Source organism: Gamsiella multidivaricata (assembly GCF_025024155.1).
Source record: "Gamsiella multidivaricata strain RSA 2152 chromosome Unknown BC939scaffold_20, whole genome shotgun sequence".
Lineage (NCBI taxonomy): Eukaryota > Fungi > Mortierellomycota > Mortierellomycetes > Mortierellales > Mortierellaceae > Gamsiella > Gamsiella multidivaricata.
The window spans coordinates 344,706-361,439 of NW_026251728.1; the positions used below are offsets into that span (position 1 = coordinate 344,706).

Below are 16,734 nucleotides of genomic sequence, written 5' to 3' on the forward strand. Positions count from 1 at the left end.
TACCGCATGGACCGTCCTACGATGACATGTATCGCCGGGCGCGGCCAAAGAACTTTCAGAACGGCCCCATATCTCCGCCAGGTACGATTAATTGAATTAATATTGAGATTAATTAAGTCCTTCCTTCACGCAATGGTGTTATCAATTGGGCGATAAGATGCTTATCCCGCTTTTCACAAGTGAGAGCAGACGCACAAGGGAAACCATTAAAGTATTTTGCCAATGAGGGGGGTGCGAAATCATTCGAGTGGAATGATCGGCTCTGACACTTATTCTATTTGTTCTATTGGAAATATTAGTGGTCAATGATATGCCATGGCGACCTCAAACCAACCTGCCAAATGTCGAGCGACCTGAGATTAATGTTGAAGAATTGGCAGGCAAGCAGATGTTGCCTCTGGAGCCGCGATCGATCCTGGAACAGGCGGTTGACGAGTCCACGATGACCCCAATGAGTCGCTTTGTGAGCATTATGGAGGTCTTGAGGTTTCGGGGATTGTACATGGCCAACACAAAGGCGTTTTCTGTCGTTGATATCAAAGGCAGAGAGACTTCTTCGTGGACATGGGAGAAGCTGCACGGGAGAGCAGAGAAGATCAGTCAGACCATCCTCGAAAAGACACAGCTGCGCCGAGGCTCCCGTGTGGCCCTCGTCTATAGGAAATCGGAGATCATGGAGTTTCTGGCGGCGTTCTATGGATGCATGATGGCAGGAATGACTGCGGTACCGATCAATGTCATCGAGGAGTTTGCGGAGATGACCTACATCTTGAATTACACCAAAGCGGAACTGGCACTGACAACGGAATACAACCACAAGGCACTCAGCAAAGACTTGGCCTTGCACAAGGGCGTGGACTGGCCCCTTGGCGTCACTTGGTGGAAGACCGACACCATGGGAAGCTGGAATCCAAAGAAGAAGGATGGCTGGCCCGACATTGAGTTTCCCGACCTCGCCTACATCGAATATAGCAAAGCACCCAACGGCGAACTGAAAGGCGTCGCTGTTAGCCATAGGACAGTGCTCTCACAATGTCACGCCATCAAGCAATCACTCGGCGCCAACCCTAATAGGGGCTGCAGCGCCGCTCCAGCCTCGCCTTCACCTTTCACCCCCCGTTCCCATACTGCCCCTGCAGATATCAAGACACCTTCAACCCCAACCAATCCCATTTCTCCATCACGGCGATTGAGTACGACTCCTGTGGAGACAAAGAAAGCTGATGTCGTGCTGACTTGGCTTGAGCCACGGCAGCAAGTGGGTCTTGTACTTGGTGGTCTGCTGGGTGTCTATCGTGGAAGCCATACGGTCTTTATCCACAGTGGCGTCACGGACACACCGGGTCTTTGGGCCCATTGCGCACAACGATACCGTGTCACCTTGGCATTAGGAGACTATGAGGGCGTGCGCGAGTTGCTGAGGTTCAGGCCCACAGATGGGGCCAAGAAGGAGGTGCCCGGTCTTACATGCCTCGAGACTTTTCTCATTGATGCCGTGATGGTCAAGCCGCTACTGGATCTTCAGTTCGCCAATGAGTTTTTGTCTGACCTGGGCGTTCCCAACCCTCAGCATGTTGTTGTTCCAATGTCGAGTTTGCCGGAGCACGGAGGCATGATTTTGAGTATGCGAGACCATTTGGTATTCCCAAGAGGCGCCGATGTGATCGACTTTGGGTTTGAGTACGAGATTCCAAGAGGACCCTTACCAGAGCCAGGAACGCGACGTCGACCACAGGGGTACCCACCAGCCTCGAATACCATTTGTCACTATCTACTGGACCGCGGTGCACTCAAAAGTAACATGATTCAGGTCCTTGCCACTGGAGAAGAGGCGCTTCTGCGGGCGTCTGAGCGTGGTGTTGTCCTCGTTGGCGCGTTTGGCTACGCCATGCCTCGAGGTAAGCATTGTGCAGTGATTCTTGCGGCTTGTATCAGGAAAAACGTGGAGCTGGATGCCGTTACTAACATGAATTCATTTTTTTTTAAGCAACACTGGCTATTGTGGATCCGGAGACTACGGCATTGTGCCAACCTAATCGTGTCGGAGAGATCTGGATCGACTCACCTTCAATTGCATTTGGATTCTGGGAGCTACCCAAACACTCCCAGTCCATTTTCCACGCCTTGCCATTGATCGTTCCAGTGGACACCATGATCCCTGAGGTTTACGATCCCGTACCGGCCGGCTTTTTGAGAACCGGTCTTCTTGGTGGACTGATCGAAGGCCGTGTGGTGATTTTCGGACTGTACGAGGACCGGATTCAGCAGGAAATCGTGGATCTGGTTCATCCCGAAATCGTCGAGTTTGATTACCATTACACTGCCGATCTTTCCAACACAATCTTGGATCGCATTGTCGGCTTTACGGCTTGGTACGTTGGATCGTACTCTACTGACACAATTCATGCGTAGGATGGGATTTTCAAAATAACTGACTTTGTGAGCTCTATTTTTTTGTTTGTTTTCCAAATAGTATTGCGTTCGAGTGCATAGTCAATAATGAGCATCTGCCAGTGATATGCGCGGAGACTCCCAGGAGTCAACGTGGCGATCTGGTCAAATTAGCGGACTTTGCGAAGCAGGCAATGCTGGACTACCACGGACTGCGACTCTACACCATCGCCATTGCCCCGACAGGAAGTCTCCCTCGAGCATTTAAGAACGGGAAGCGGGTACTACACCCGGTCTTATGCCGCAAGATGTTTGAGCTCGGCCGATTGAGGTTGATGCACATCCATACTTCCGTAGATGACACCGTCTTTAATATCCCTTTCGGAGACGATGCCACTGGTGGCATTTGGGGTGTCGGTAAGCACTATAAATTACTCCGGGCCTTGCAATGGGCATCATTATTTTATTTCGAATACTAACAATGGTGCTCGTGGAACTTTCCATTTCTACAGAGGCACTTGCTGTTCGTGAGGCGGCCCTACCCTCACATACGCGCATGGTGCAGTTCTCGTGCTGCGATTATCCTAAGGAAGTCTTGGACGAAAAGACCAAAATTAATTTATCGCAGTTCAGCAGTCTGCCAGAGATTCTTGTTTGGCGTTCTGTTGTGAATCAGGACGAGATTGCTTTCGTTGGAGTTGACGGGCGTGGCAAAGAAACCAAAGGGATGACGTTCCGCAAGTTCGGCATGAAGGTCGTTTCGATTGCGAACTACATTGAGAAGCGTGGCGGTTTCAGGACTGGAGCTAAGGTTGTGTTGCTATTCCCGAACGGAGTCGAATTTGCAGCAACGGTCTACGCATGTTGGCTCCTCGGCCTTGTCCCGATTCCTGTTCAGTTACCTGAGGCAGCGCGTCTGCATGAGGATATCACCCTCTTGATGGGACTCTTGGCAGAACTCAAGGTATCGCATTTGATCGGAAACACTGCTACGGACGACCTGATGAAGCAGAAGACGACTATGATCCACATCAAAGCCTGCATTGGACCACGACAGGATGCCAGCGTTCCAACGGTCTTCAATGTATCGAAGGCGCCCAAATTCAGTAAGAACTTGGGCAAGGATTCCGGCTACATAGCGCCGCCCGCTGTTGCGCTCGCAAAGACTGCGCCAGCGATGGTCTTTGTTCACTACTCGAGCGACATGCGTCAAACCTTGGTGAAAGTGAGCCATGCTGCGTTGATGGCTCAGTGCAGGGCACAGAAGGTCCAGTGCCGATTCAAAACTGGTAGACCAATCTTGTCATGCTGGAGATCGTTCTCTGGTATTGGGCTGTTGTACTCTTGTGCTTTAGGCGTGTACGTCGGAGCGCCGACTGTGATGATCCAGTATTCGGACTTTACAACGGACCCTCAGATCTACTTTGAGGCGCTCGAAAGACACGGAGGTATGGACCAAGGCCGTTTTGCACTTTTGTGTATTCCGATCTCTGAGTGCCACGGAAAACTGATAATTTTTTTCGTATTCTTTTCGCGCGGATTAAATAGCCAGGGATGCGCTTTTGAACTATGCAATGTTGGAGCAGGCGATGAACGCATCGGAACCGGTCAGCGTGTCGTCGTTTAATTTCACTGGAGTGAAGAACTTTTTGTTGAACTCTGAAGGCAGACCCCGCACAGAGGTTAACCAAGCGATCGAGAGGCGGTTCGCACAGTCTCGACTGGAGAAGACCGTTATCAATGCCATGTTTGGACATATGATCAACCCGATGGTGACAACGCGATCCTACATGAATATCGAACCTGTGCGACTTCACTTATCTCTTAAGTCGTTGCGACGAGGAGTCATCCAGGTCACGACGGAGCAAGAAGATCCTACCGGTATTTGGGTTGAAGATAGCGGCATTGTAAGTGCACCTTTGTGAGAAAAGAGCATTTTTTTGTTAGCGTTCTGTTGATCCTATTGCGCATCGCTAACCGTGAGGTTATTTCCTTTCTTTAGCCCATTTGCGGAACTACAGTCGCTATCGTGAACCCAGAGACGAGAGAGATTTGCTTGTCGCGTGAGATTGGTGAGATTTGGGTCTCGTCCGACGCCAACGTCCAATCTTACCAGGGTGCGGCGCGTGAGCATGGCGGACGCAGCCTGTCCAACGCATCGCCGCTAAGCGTGGAAGCGTTCCCGCCCAACGGCAACTCAGAAAAGCCGCAGTCGGAGCCAACGTCGCCGTCGGATGTCAACAGCCGTTACAACGTAACAATCGCCGGAGGAGATGCCAGGATTAATTACGTCCGCACAGGCGAGGTTGGGTTCCTCTGGAACTATTCTAAGGAAAGCTTCAATGGTGGCAAGCCAACCAGTCTGCTGTTTGTCCTGGGCTCGATTGGAGAGACTTTTGAGATCAACGGACTTATGCACTTCCCCAAGGATATTGAGGCGACCATTGAGCGCGCGCACCCTAATATTGCACCCAACGGAAGGTAATATTCACCACAAAGATTCACGAAGTGCCATTGATCAAAGATCAGGACTGACCAACATTGTCTTGTATTCTTTTTTCGTTTGTCGTATAGCATTGTCTTTCAAGCTGATCAGGCCGTGGTTTGTGTGGTCCAGGTTCGCCAGGCGGATAACACAGTGGTGAATCTCAGTCTATCATTGTTGCACCAGGTTCTCGAAAAGCACCAGTTCGTGCCCGATGTCATTGCGATCGTTGGGGAGGGTGTGCTGGCCAAGAACCGGTACGGGGAGAAGCAGCGCGGCAAGATGCTCAGTCTCTTTATGAGTGCAAAGATGTAAGTCAGCAATTGTCTTACTCCAAGTTGATGGCTATGTGAGACGGACTTCTTTGAATTATTGTTAACGTGTACGGGCGACATATCTATAGGCCTCTGCTGCACATTCACTATCCTCGTGGAAAACTGCCCAAGTCTGTCCCCGAGCAGATGCAACCCATAGTGCCCATGACCCCGATCATAGGTCGACATGGCGCCAGCGGAGCAGGGTACATTCCATCATCCCCTGGTGGACCAAATGTCGAAAAGCCCAGCTCTATCCGATCTAACCGATCCACGACATCTATGGCGTCTATGCGCTCAGTGCGATCCTTTATTGGAACCATGTTCAGCAATCTCAAGGGCGGTCATGGTGGACATGGTGGTGTCGGACCAGGTCCTAACTTCAGTTCGACTAATGTAAGCAGCGGCGGAGCTTATCCCGCTGGATACAGTCATCACTCACACGGAAGCACAACTAGCATTGGTGGCTACCATGGATCTAGACCGGGGTCTGGATCCTCTATTGGGTTGAGCTCCTCGTTCACAGGGACGCTGCCCCCCTCGACTCCAACGGGACCATCGACGTTATCGAATGCGTCGGTCTCGTCTCCCTCTGCAGTTTCGAACGGCAATATCTCACCCAGGAGTACGGACCAATATGGGGATGGGAGAACATTAAGCTCGGGAAGCATCCCTCAATGTGAATCCCCTGCTTCGGCCACGACCCTAGCTACGGCTACGTTCCCAGGTAACAGCAACAGAGCTACCCTGGCACCAGCCTCTGTCACTCCCTTGATCCCTTCGTCTCCATTGCTGGGTTGCGCCACCACCGTAGTCCCTGGATCTACTGCCGCTACCGCAGAGACGGTGCAGGAAGACATGGCCAAAGTTTCTATTCGGATGCCAGAAGCGTCCAAGTCCGATGCTGGAAATACTAAGGCGACGAAGGGGAATGAACAACAAGGAACCGCCATTGTTGTGAACACGACGAACGTGCCATTTTCGGAGACGATGGACGGATTTCCTTGAGTGAGCGATGCTCTCGAAATGTAGATCATACATGAAGGAAAAAAGAAAGACAACCATACCTTTCAACTACCCTTGTCTTCATACCTTTACACATGCACTCATTGTAAATAAAATCCATAACGCAGTAATGCATAACAAAGTCGACTTTACTGTTTTTTGTGGTTTTTCTATATAGATTTCATAATACATGTTTATGGCGTTCACAAAGGCCTTGCGCCTTTGCGGGTCCTGTAAAGATATGCTTGGCTACTAATAGCCAAGGATGTCCAAGTTTTTGTGCTGTGAGCTGGTGCTTCTTGAAAGGGACGTTATTGACAAGATGTGCAATAATCGGCTTGCTGACAATTGTTGTGTTGCGTATGGTCTCGAGTCCAGATGCGAGGGCGACTGCTGTACCTTTGTACTCCCAGAAGAGACAGAAACAAAGCGCCATGTCCTGTCTTTCCATGGATTCTAACGGTGGTGTTGAGCTGTTATTTGTGTCCGTCCCATGTTGTTGATGGAAAAATAAATCTCTGCCTAAGCATGTATCCCAATTGTCTTGAGAGGCGCTGACAAGGCATCCCATTTAGTCCGTCAATTGTTTTACAGACACCTGTGCCATCATCAGAGCATATTTTACATTGTATCCAAGAGAGAAGGGGGGAGGTGTGGTGTTTGTGTAGGTCGCTGCGAAGGAGTGGTTTCTGAAAACAGCCATAAAACAGAGAGAGGTGTGTTCTCGGCGTCGCATTATTCACATCGTTGCTCTTAGGACACCGCTGCTTCCGAATACAGCCCCAGATCCGCAGGGTCGGGTTCCTAAAGGATGGAGGAAGTATCACTGAGTCCATTATTTGCTGCCATGCTGGAGGTGACAGGAAGGCTGGTTCGTGAAGAATGCTATAGGAATCGGAGGCGGGGCAAACGGGTGGAATACGCTCGGGCCATCGCTCGTCGATTGAAAGAAAGAAAGAGAGAGAGCGAGGCGCCGCACGTATTTAAAGAGAGATTCGATTCCCTTTTTTGAACGTTCATTGTTCTCCTCTCGACCTATCCACCTTCCCTTTGGATCGCCACCTTCGAACAATCATCGTCCTTTTACGGCAATTGCTTCCTGCCTCATTATCCACTGACCTCGCCTTCTGCTAAAGGCAAGCAGTAGTACAGCCAACGCAGAAGAAAAGGTACCTGTACACTCCAGGCAGTAGCAGGACCATTTTTTAAAATATGGCGCCCGACCCCTCCGTTGTCATTGTCGGAGCCGGTATCGCAGGACTTGCGCTGGCGATCATGTTTGAACGTGCAGGGATGCATCGGTATGTGATCCTGGAAAAGGCGCCTGAGGTTCGCCCGTTTGGTAGCGCGGTTGCACTGAGCGCTATCATGCTGCGGTGCTTTGAGCAACTGGGCTTGCTGCCCGAAATCATCGCTGCGTCCAAACCTGCGGTCGGAAACGTATTCTTGGATGGCGATCTCAAGTATATTGGGAATTTTAGTTCCATCTTTATCGGACAACGGTACGCGGATATTTTTTTCCGCTATTGGCACTCGCGTTTTTTGTTCTCGGTTTGTTGCCTTCTTTAGCTGCTGTGCTAACTTTTTTTTTTTTTTTTTTTTTTTTTTTTTTTTTCATGTACCTCTGCATTAGATATGGATACTTCAACATCGTCATCCCTCGTCCAGACTTCCATCTGATCCTGTTTCGCCATGTCCCCCGCACAAGATTTACTTTTCCAAAAAAGTGCTCTCCCTGAACCAGACCTCCGAGAGTGCCCAGGTCCGCTGCTCCGACAACTCGGTCTTCTATGCCGATATTGTCATCGGTGCCGATGGTGCCTACTCGGGTATTCGGCAGAGCCTCTACAGATCAATCCAAAATGCCCCCAGGAACGTGGCTCAATTAGGTAGAGGGGGTCTTGCTTCCGCATTTAAGAAACGATCGTCCAATGGCTCTGGTGGAGGCGGTGTTGGCCACAAAGGCGATATTCGGTTACCAAAGTCGGACCAGGAGCCGCTGAGATTTGACCAGCATGCAGTAGTTGGGCTCACGAACCCCTTGGACCCAGAGAGGTATCCGTTTCTGAAGGACAAGAGCTGTCAGGTCATCACCATTATAGCAAGAAATGGAGTATCGGTACGAAGAATATCCTCTTTTATATTATCGTCGCCGCTATTAGTCTATTACTGTTTGGCTTTCGAAGAAGCTAACGCGGTGAAATATTTGCCCGGTAGACATGGCTGTTCCCAATGACGAAAAATCGAATCTGTTGGGGTATATCCTCTCGGACATTCGAGACGCCTTCAGAGCAAGAGCTGGCAGCCAAGGGCCTCTCTGCCAACTTCAAGGTCTCTGAATGGGGTCCCGAATCTGTCGACAAGATCTTGGACCTAGATTATGTCAAGAACCAGAAGTCGCCTTACGGTGGAACCATGCAGGATATCTTTGATCAAACCGAGAAAGGCTCACCTGTTAGAATCATGCTTGAGGACAAGGTACGCGTCTATATGGAATATATATACAATAATAACAATAGTAACGATAATATAAAAGAACCGCTTGTCACCCTGCACTCTAACGCTCGTTTCTTTTCGTTCTCGTTTCATTTACCAGGCATTCAAGACTTGGTATTATAAGAGGACAGTTCTCGTGGGTGATGCCTGCCACAAGACCATTCCGTTTTCTGGTGTAGGGGCCTTGCATGCGATCCTCGACTGCATCACCCTCGCCAACGCCCTGTACGACATGCCCGATGGAAACGCTTTCACGCTCGCAGACATTAATCAGGCCTTCCAGACCTACTACGCCCAACGCGTCGAGAGCGCCGCTGCGGCTGTCAAAGGCTCCGCGCAGGTATCTCAGTTTCTGAGCCGCACAAGTGCCGTGGGCCACATGATCCGCAAGGCGACCATTGCCAGCATGCCCGAGTCCATGATCATGATCGCGGCTGATCGCATCTTTGCCAAGCGTCCCATACTAAGCTATCTACCATTCATACCCGACTATGGTGCCCGCAAGAGCGTCCCACAGTCACTCGGACGTAGAGATCGCGAGGAGCTCGAGATGCTTAGGGGGAAACAGAGGCAACAGAAGGCCGAAGAGGTGCTGAGACAGAAAGAGGAGAAGCAGCGTAAAGTAGCGTCATCCCCAAGGTCTGGGCGGGACCTACCCAAGGATAGTGCCAACAGGATCTTGCACGCCGCCACAGCCTCGTCATTTGGAAGCTCTCCCTCAGAACGGTCCTCACCCCTACCGCGGCACAACTTTTTGAGCGAGAACACGTCCGGACGATCGGTTGTGTCTTCCTCATTGACCCCCTCAACGGCCTCGATGGATCGGTTTGCGGTCTCAGGCGAGAGTGAGAACATTCCCCCGAATCAACAAGAGTTCATTGTGAGTAACAGTGACCAGTGGCTAGAGTCGGATGCTGCCTCAGATTCTGCGTCCATGTTCTCGTTTTCGAGTCGATATACCCTCCCATACGACGCCGAAGAGCTTGCATCCCAGTATTATTCTGGCCGGAGAGCTATCTATCCGTATGTGGATCCAGGTGCCGCCGCACATAACGCTGGAGAGAGGGCCTCAACTGGGTCAGTGATGTCGGCATTGTGGAGGAAATATGGTATTCGCGGAACGGAATCGTCGGCGTCATTAGCTTCATCATCGGCGAGCAGTCGCAATATCACTCGTCCAGATTCAATAACTGGTATACATGGTGATGACAACGGCCAAGCAGAGCATAAAGATATCGCTAAGGCTGAACCGGAAACGTCGCCGTTGAGGAATAGAGCCACGGCACCCGAGGAGTCCGCAGGATGGAAGCGTCTGGATCAAGAGTTCAAAGAGCAGAACGCGAGAGCATTGGCGTATTACTACGATATTGGATCAAATGACGCTGCGACAACAGAGCACGAGCTACCAGTTACAGTAGAGGCTGCTGAATTAAGTGATGGGCAAGATCAGAGCAGAGTATCGACGGTGCGGTTCGGAGTGCAGCATGACATCGCGGACCAGAGTAACATAGGAGTCAAAAGACAATGATGAAGCCACAGATGCCGACGTGCATGCCACTGCCAAGTAATTCTAACTGTTCTAGGAGTAATAGGCGAAGTCGTTTAATATTATTCAATAAAGCAAACATCTAAACTGAATGCGAAAGTAGAGCTCACTTAAGAAGACAGCTTCCTAGACATAGTTCCCATACTACCGATCCTGGGGCAATGTGTCGATTCTGTCCTATCCAGGATCCCATGAAGATACGTTCACGTACCACAGAATAGTCCCTCTTCCTAGACTCCAATGCCTATGATGCATGCCTTGTCGTCCACTTTTGCGGCACAGGAAAAATCGTAATAGGCTCAGACACCTTTGTAAAATATTGATCGCGGCAATTGACCGCTACAGACCAAATAGAGACTTGACGCTTAGCCATAAGTCGCCAATGCACATGAACGTTGCACACGTATAACCAAAGTGAGTGCATTACCCTTCGGCATCGTGAGTTGAGAATATTAGTATCGGGTGTAGGTGACGTTCACGGTTATATTATGGTAGTGAAGAGATACATTCTATCGGCCGGTATGTCATCGTAGAAAGTACGATACTAGAAGACACGCGAACGGCGAGTTTCAAGGAGGATTTTGGTGAGGATATCTGCCAAAGCCCATTACGGTGCATAGATGACCATATCCGGCACTTCCTGGATGCCATCGACATCCTTCGCAGTAACCTCAGAAGTTTGTTAAACTGTTCTGAGTCGCGTTGCAATGGACCAATTGGGGTTACACGAGCCCGATCAACCTTCTAAAAAAAACCTCGTACCAAATCCATGCAGCCCATCCTCGCAAGAATCCCATGCAAAAATATCTCGCTGTCAAAGCACAGCCAGAAACGCCGCTCTTTGCTTTTCTCATTCAACATTACTTTGATCCCTGCAATGTCCAAGGATGTACGGCGCCTCTTTGCGGCGCAAAAGGCCGCCAAGGCTGCTGCCGGCTCACCTGTCTCTACCGGGTCAGGATCACCTTCTCTTGCATCGTCCTCGAAACGGGTGACCCATCCACTCGCAAAGTACGATCCCAAGACCTTTCGACTGACGTGCGCAATCTGTGGACCAGCTCAACCCATCAAGTCCGATAGTCTATGGAGCGCGCACTTGGTCTCGAAAGCTCACCAAGAAGCGGTCGCTAAGCTCAGGGCGGTCAAAGAGCAGATGCAGAAACGGGAAGCAGAGGCGGCAGAACGACTGCGGTTACAGCAACAACAACAGCAGGCGCAAACACAGACCCAGGGTACAAAGAGGAAAGCATCAGGAGGATTGGTTGCATATGCAGACAATAGCGAGAGTGAAAGCGACGAGGACGAGAAGAGCAAACCAATGTCAAAAATACCAGAGTCAAAACGCGCCAAGGTTGAAGACGATACTGTGGATCGGGAGCAAAGACAGGCGGTAGCGGATATCGAGGAAGAAGAAGAAGTTGCTATGGCAGGACTACCAGCAGGCTTCTTCGATTCCGGTGCAGGGCCTTCTGCAGATCGGGAGGGTGAGAGTGGCCATGATGGGGCTCAGGAAGAGAGTATGGATGGAGTATTACCAGCTGGATTCTTCGACGATCCGGAGCAGGATGCCAGAGTTCGAACGGAAGTTGGCGGAGCGACTGCAGATCAACAGCAGCGACAGGTCGATGAAGAGTTCAGGGCGTTGCAGGCAGAGCTGGCACGCGATTTGGAGCGGCAGGAACAACAGGAGCAGGCATTGCGGTTAAGACAAGCATCTGGTGTGTCTGCGAGCTCGAATGCGGCAGCAACGAATGGAGCAGCGGCAGCGACCGACCAGATTCCGTACGAAGAAAAGGTCGAATTGGAGGAACAGGAGTTGGAGGAGAGTATCTTGGCACGGTCTGAGGAGGAGTATCAACTATTTATTGAGATGCAGGAGCGACTTGACGGATTGCGGGAAAAAAAGAGCCGGTTGCTTGCAAATCAGCAATACGTCTCTGCACCTTCACCTTCTTCAAGATCAGTATCGGACTCAGCAGTAAGTAAATCTACCTCCAAGGCAGGGAAACAAAAGGGCAAGTCGATTCTGGATGTTGTCAGAGAGCAGGAAAAGGCCAAGAAGGAGAAGGAGCGCTTGGCTGCAAAGGAATTTGCAAAGCTCGTCGCGGCAGGTCAAGACGACAGCACAATGGTGAGCGATGACGAGAAGAGCGGTGAAGACGACGACGAAGACATAGAGGCCATGATGGACTGGCGGGCGAGGCGGTTTTGATCACCCCCAAAGCGATAGCTGAAAATAAAGTCCGTGTTCTTTACCATTACCACTCCTTTGGTGCTTGACAAGGCAAAGCACACATATTTAACAAAAGGATCTATAGCCTTTTTATTCGCATTACAAAGCAGCGTCATTAATGGACAAAAAAGAAAGAAGAAAAGTAAAGAGCGTAGCTACTGGCTTTTTTCTAATTGTCAATATTGCTCGACCCTCGGCGATTACTCGGCACCTCGACAGATAGCACGCGTGGTCCATGGATCCATTCCTGCCGAAATCAGATCCTGTGCTTTCGCACCAACGTTTTTGCGCCAGGCCTCGCGATTTCTATCGAGATGGCGCTGCAGAATGTAACTGTCGCCTTCATAGCCTTGATCGTAGCTCCACTCAAGGTCCACGAGAGTATAGTTCTGCTTTAGGCGTTGGCTGAGGTACTCGAGCGATCGGTCGTCATCACAGACACGCGCGTGCTTGATAACAAGACGTAGTAATGTATTCTGGCTGGACTGGAGAAAATCGCCGAACGTAAAAATATCATCGACTTTTCCGTCCACATACTGGACCTCGATCGCCCTGAGTGTGTTTGCATTTCCGGATAGTCCCAAGGTTAGCTCTCGGAGATTGACGTGCGATATCGAGAGACGACATAGGGTCCGATTCGTCTCCAAGAATCCTTGTACAGCCATACCCATAGACCCGAGTTTGCCAAAGGAGTGACTCTCCATCCGCAACGTTCGCAAAGTGGGATGTTGCTGCAGGCTGTCGAGGACCATTGCACCGCCAGTCGGCGTCAACTTGTTCTCGGCGAGATCCAGGTATTCTAATCTACAGACTGGGTCTGACGCCTTCAGGGCCTCGCAAAGGAGCGAGGCCACCTCATCACTCATGCCGGTATCCTTCAGCTTCAGGATGGTCAGTCGGGAGCATGCACTCGTGAATAGATCCTTGAGCAGCATCGGGTTCGATACGCCTTGCTGGAACAACAGCGAACCGCTAAAAGAAACCATGGCGATCTGAAAGTCGGCTCGTAATGCAGCTCCTAGCGCCTGTGCTCCTGCTAGCGTACCTCTGGGCAATTCGATCTTGAGCTTTGTGAGTGTAGGGGGTGGATAGGCTGGATTAGAGATGACTCTGGCCAATGTCTCGGCAGTTTGGTCTCCGCAGCCGCTACCCATAATTACGAGAGACTCCAGCTTGCTGAGATCCAGTTCACGGACCATTCTTGCACACAACTCGTCAGATGGCTCCTGAATCCTCGGAAACACTAGTTCGATACAATGCAAGCGACGCATTAACCGGATGATGCTTTCGGTAGCGTCCAGTCCCAGCTCATCCTTGGAGTCGGAGACATCTAGACACCTCAATTGCTTCCCACTCACGACTCGTTCCAATGCCATGGCTGCTTCATCACCAAAGCCGGCGTAAGGAAGGGACAGTTTCTGCAGCTTGTCTCCCGCGGCCTCGATGATCTCACAACAGCCCAAGTCTTCGATCAAGTTTTCGCCAAGGTCGAGCTCGCGAATGAACTCCAGTTTCCTGAGCAGTGCTGCAATATATTCAACGCCGTCGCTCGGGATCCTGCAGTTATGGATTGCCAGCGTATTGAGGTTCCAGCAGTCCGAAAGTCCGTTCGTGATCGAAACTAGACGATTCAACTTGAGAGAGACATCCTTCAAACGGAAGACGGCCAGATTCTTGCAGGCATGTAGGATGGCTTCCAGCACTTCATGGCCTTCCTTCAGAGAGATACCCGTCAGTTCCAAAGAGCGCACCATGGGTAATTCTTTTGGGATGTTTACTCCGCGGCCTGGAATCAGATCCTTGATGTGCTTGAAGTGGAAGTAACGAACCTTGCCGGAGACCATAATCTTGAGGACAGCAGGCAGCTTTCTCTTGCCCATGGACGCAACCTCCCTGTACTCGTGGCATGTCAGCGTCAGCTTCGCGACATTGGTCTTGTTAAGCGAGTCACCTAGGGTTCTGAGGTCCTGGAACACATAGTGACGCAGGTGTACATCGAGCTCGTTGAAGGCGCCGGCTCGAGACATGGCAGCCATGAACGAACCGATAGATTCGCTGGAGGACAAAACCACTGTGACGATGCCGAACCGCTTGTCGAAGTCGCCTCTGTTCAGCACGATCTCGTTCTCGAACGCGTGGTCTTGTCTCTGGTGGTAAGTGGAGCGGTAATGGTCCAGGCAGATCCATTTAACATGGCCGTTCCCGTCCACTGTCCTGAACAAATTACCGAGAGCACGATCCTGATCCTTCCTTTCCAGGAACGATGCCAACCGCCGGAGATCCGCGCCTTCGATCTGTACAACATCGTCCAAATGATCATGCATAGACTTGATACTGTCCATCTTTGTCAATTGTCGAGTGTTGTCGTCGCTTGCGAGGCTACCGCCATTGTCCATACCTGGCACATTATAGTCGAGCGTGCGCTGATAGGCGGTCAAGTATTGGATAGAGACCGCGACCTTTTGTTCCAGGTTATCAGTGAGATGGTCCGGTAGATCCACGGCGCTTATGGTGGACAGCGCTGGGATGGCTCCACTCGCTAGTTTAATGCCTAGCTTGAGCGCATGGAGGAGACGCAAGATATGGGGACCGTACTTGCGAAAGAACTCCTTGGGACGCGTGATCTCGTATCCTTCATGTCTTGCGATATGGATATGGTTCAAATTGTGGGGTCCAGACGGGGTTGTGTGGGTACCACACTCGCAGAGGAAGTAGAGCCGGAACTTGACGTTTGCGTATCGGCTGATGATCAAGGAGGGATTGAGCCCCTGGTAGGCGACCTCGGGAAGGACGATAAAGAGCCGAGGCAGCGTGTACTCATGCAGCTCGAAGGTCTGCGCCAAAACCGCCTCCGTCTTTGCTAGCAAGATGTCCATCTTGCTTAGGATCTGGCGCTGGAGCCCCGTGTTGTTTTTCTCGAGCATGACCAATTCTGAAAGTTTGGCATCGGACATCTGCACGCTCTGCTGGAGTTTATCGAGCTGTGATTGAAGATTATTCAGTGCATTTATGATAGCCTTGCCAGACTGGCTGGTTTCCTCGCTCTGCTCATTCAAGCCGACAAATAATGGTTCGCCGCCCCGAAGGCGGAGTGATTGCTGGTCAGTCCCGGTCTGGAAGGGTAAGGGAGCACCCAGCTCCTGGCTTGCCACTTGATGGTCAGGAACGACATCCAGTAACTCTCCAGGATAGGATGCAATCCTTGTGGGGAACAATCTATTTCGAAGTAAAAGAATTAATAAACAATCAGTTTCCCAGGAACTCCTTCGTATGCAGACCATGATGCGCCATTATGCACTGAGGCGCAGGTTGTTTAGACGGTGCGATACTTGCCTCTCTTGGTGCTCGTTCTCGAGAAAGGGTACTGATGTACCATGGAGCTCGAACTTGTCTCCAAAGTGGAAGAATGCGTCCCGGATATCCTCCAGCAGGATGTACGAACGGCCATCACTTCCTTCTCGAACAGGGATCTTCTTGACTACCTCGTTCAATTGAACATTTTGGAACACTTGTGGCATATCCATTGGAAGAGCGCGCCGCGCCTATGCTCGCGAACTAGGCACAGTCGACAGGGCACACGAAGATGTTTGACTTGAGCGAGTTTCGGAAGAGGGTTGGTGAAAGAGGAGATGGGGTATGCGGATAGTGAACCAGTGAGGTTGAAGAGGACTGGGGAAGATGAAAGGGATAACGTATGTGAATGAAGATGACAGGGGAGGGGGTGGTAGCGTTGCTTGCCTGTAGGTGTGCCCTTTACTCTTTGGCTGCCGCTTCGCTGCTGTCGTGGTTCGGTCTCGACCAAACACCGTTCCTAATATGAGAAGTGCCTGCTCCTTTGTGGTCCCTCCACTCACTTCTGTTCCCGCTCTGAGAAAAGGCGGAGTGAAGTTGGTGGGCAGTGGAAGTTCACAGGAGGGCAAGAGCAGACACAATTCCCGAGGCGAGGACACGAAACGTTACAGGCCGAAGGTTGGAGGTCAAGAGCAAGGGAAGGAGCAGACTTTGGTTCCGACGAAGGGCCTCTTTTATACCCTCAGCGTCCCCGAGGAGGATGGATGAGGGAAGTGAGGCAATGCGTGTGTGTGCAATGGGCTCCATGGGCCCTTTATTTGAGGGAGTACAGCATGACAAAGAATATATCTGAACGTCGTTAGCCTTCCTGAGTGTGTGTCCAAATGTACAGGGGTCCTATATATTCATTACGCGCAAGGATTCATAGTTAACTATGATGAAGCGATTGCATAAGCTGGGAGGTAGACCATCA

The 16,734-nt window shown here is 50.9% G+C and overlaps 4 protein-coding genes across 4 annotated transcripts; 3 read left to right on the plus strand and 1 right to left on the minus strand.

Moving 5' to 3' along the window:
* Nucleotides 1–388: 388 nt before the first annotated feature.
* BC939DRAFT_395221 (uncharacterized protein) lies at nt 389–5,191 on the plus strand (the record flags this gene model as incomplete). The annotated part of the gene is made up of 8 exons (XM_051552212.1): nt 389–1,898; nt 1,988–2,372; nt 2,474–2,808; nt 2,904–3,839; nt 3,940–4,298; nt 4,394–4,539; nt 4,636–4,872; nt 4,966–5,191. 8 exons carry the CDS (start codon nt 389–391, stop codon nt 5,189–5,191), a joined length of 4,134 nt encoding a protein of 1,377 aa, XP_051414021.1.
* A 2,024-nt stretch (nt 5,192–7,215) lies between these two features.
* On the plus strand, nt 7,216–10,329 carry BC939DRAFT_446412 (uncharacterized protein). Its single transcript, XM_051554949.1, is given in 5 exon segments — nt 7,216–7,697; nt 7,829–7,889; nt 7,904–8,314; nt 8,413–8,673; nt 8,792–10,329. 5 exon segments carry the CDS (start codon nt 7,408–7,410, stop codon nt 10,217–10,219), a joined length of 2,451 nt encoding a protein of 816 aa, XP_051414022.1. The 5' UTR covers nt 7,216–7,407; the 3' UTR covers nt 10,220–10,329.
* A 671-nt stretch (nt 10,330–11,000) lies between these two features.
* Nucleotides 11,001–12,494, plus strand: BC939DRAFT_446413 (uncharacterized protein). Its single transcript, XM_051554950.1, has one exon. The coding sequence runs from the start codon at nt 11,007–11,009 to the stop codon at nt 12,447–12,449; it is 1,443 nt and encodes a 480-aa protein (XP_051414023.1). The 5' UTR covers nt 11,001–11,006; the 3' UTR covers nt 12,450–12,494.
* Nucleotides 12,495–12,670: 176 nt separating this feature from the next.
* Nucleotides 12,671–15,994, minus strand: BC939DRAFT_501626 (uncharacterized protein; the record flags this gene model as incomplete). Its single annotated transcript, XM_051560185.1, has 2 exons — nt 12,671–15,686; nt 15,858–15,994. The coding sequence occupies 2 exons, from the start codon at nt 15,992–15,994 to the stop codon at nt 12,671–12,673; spliced, it is 3,153 nt and encodes a 1,050-aa protein (XP_051414024.1).
* Between the last annotated feature and the right edge of the window lie 740 nt (nt 15,995–16,734).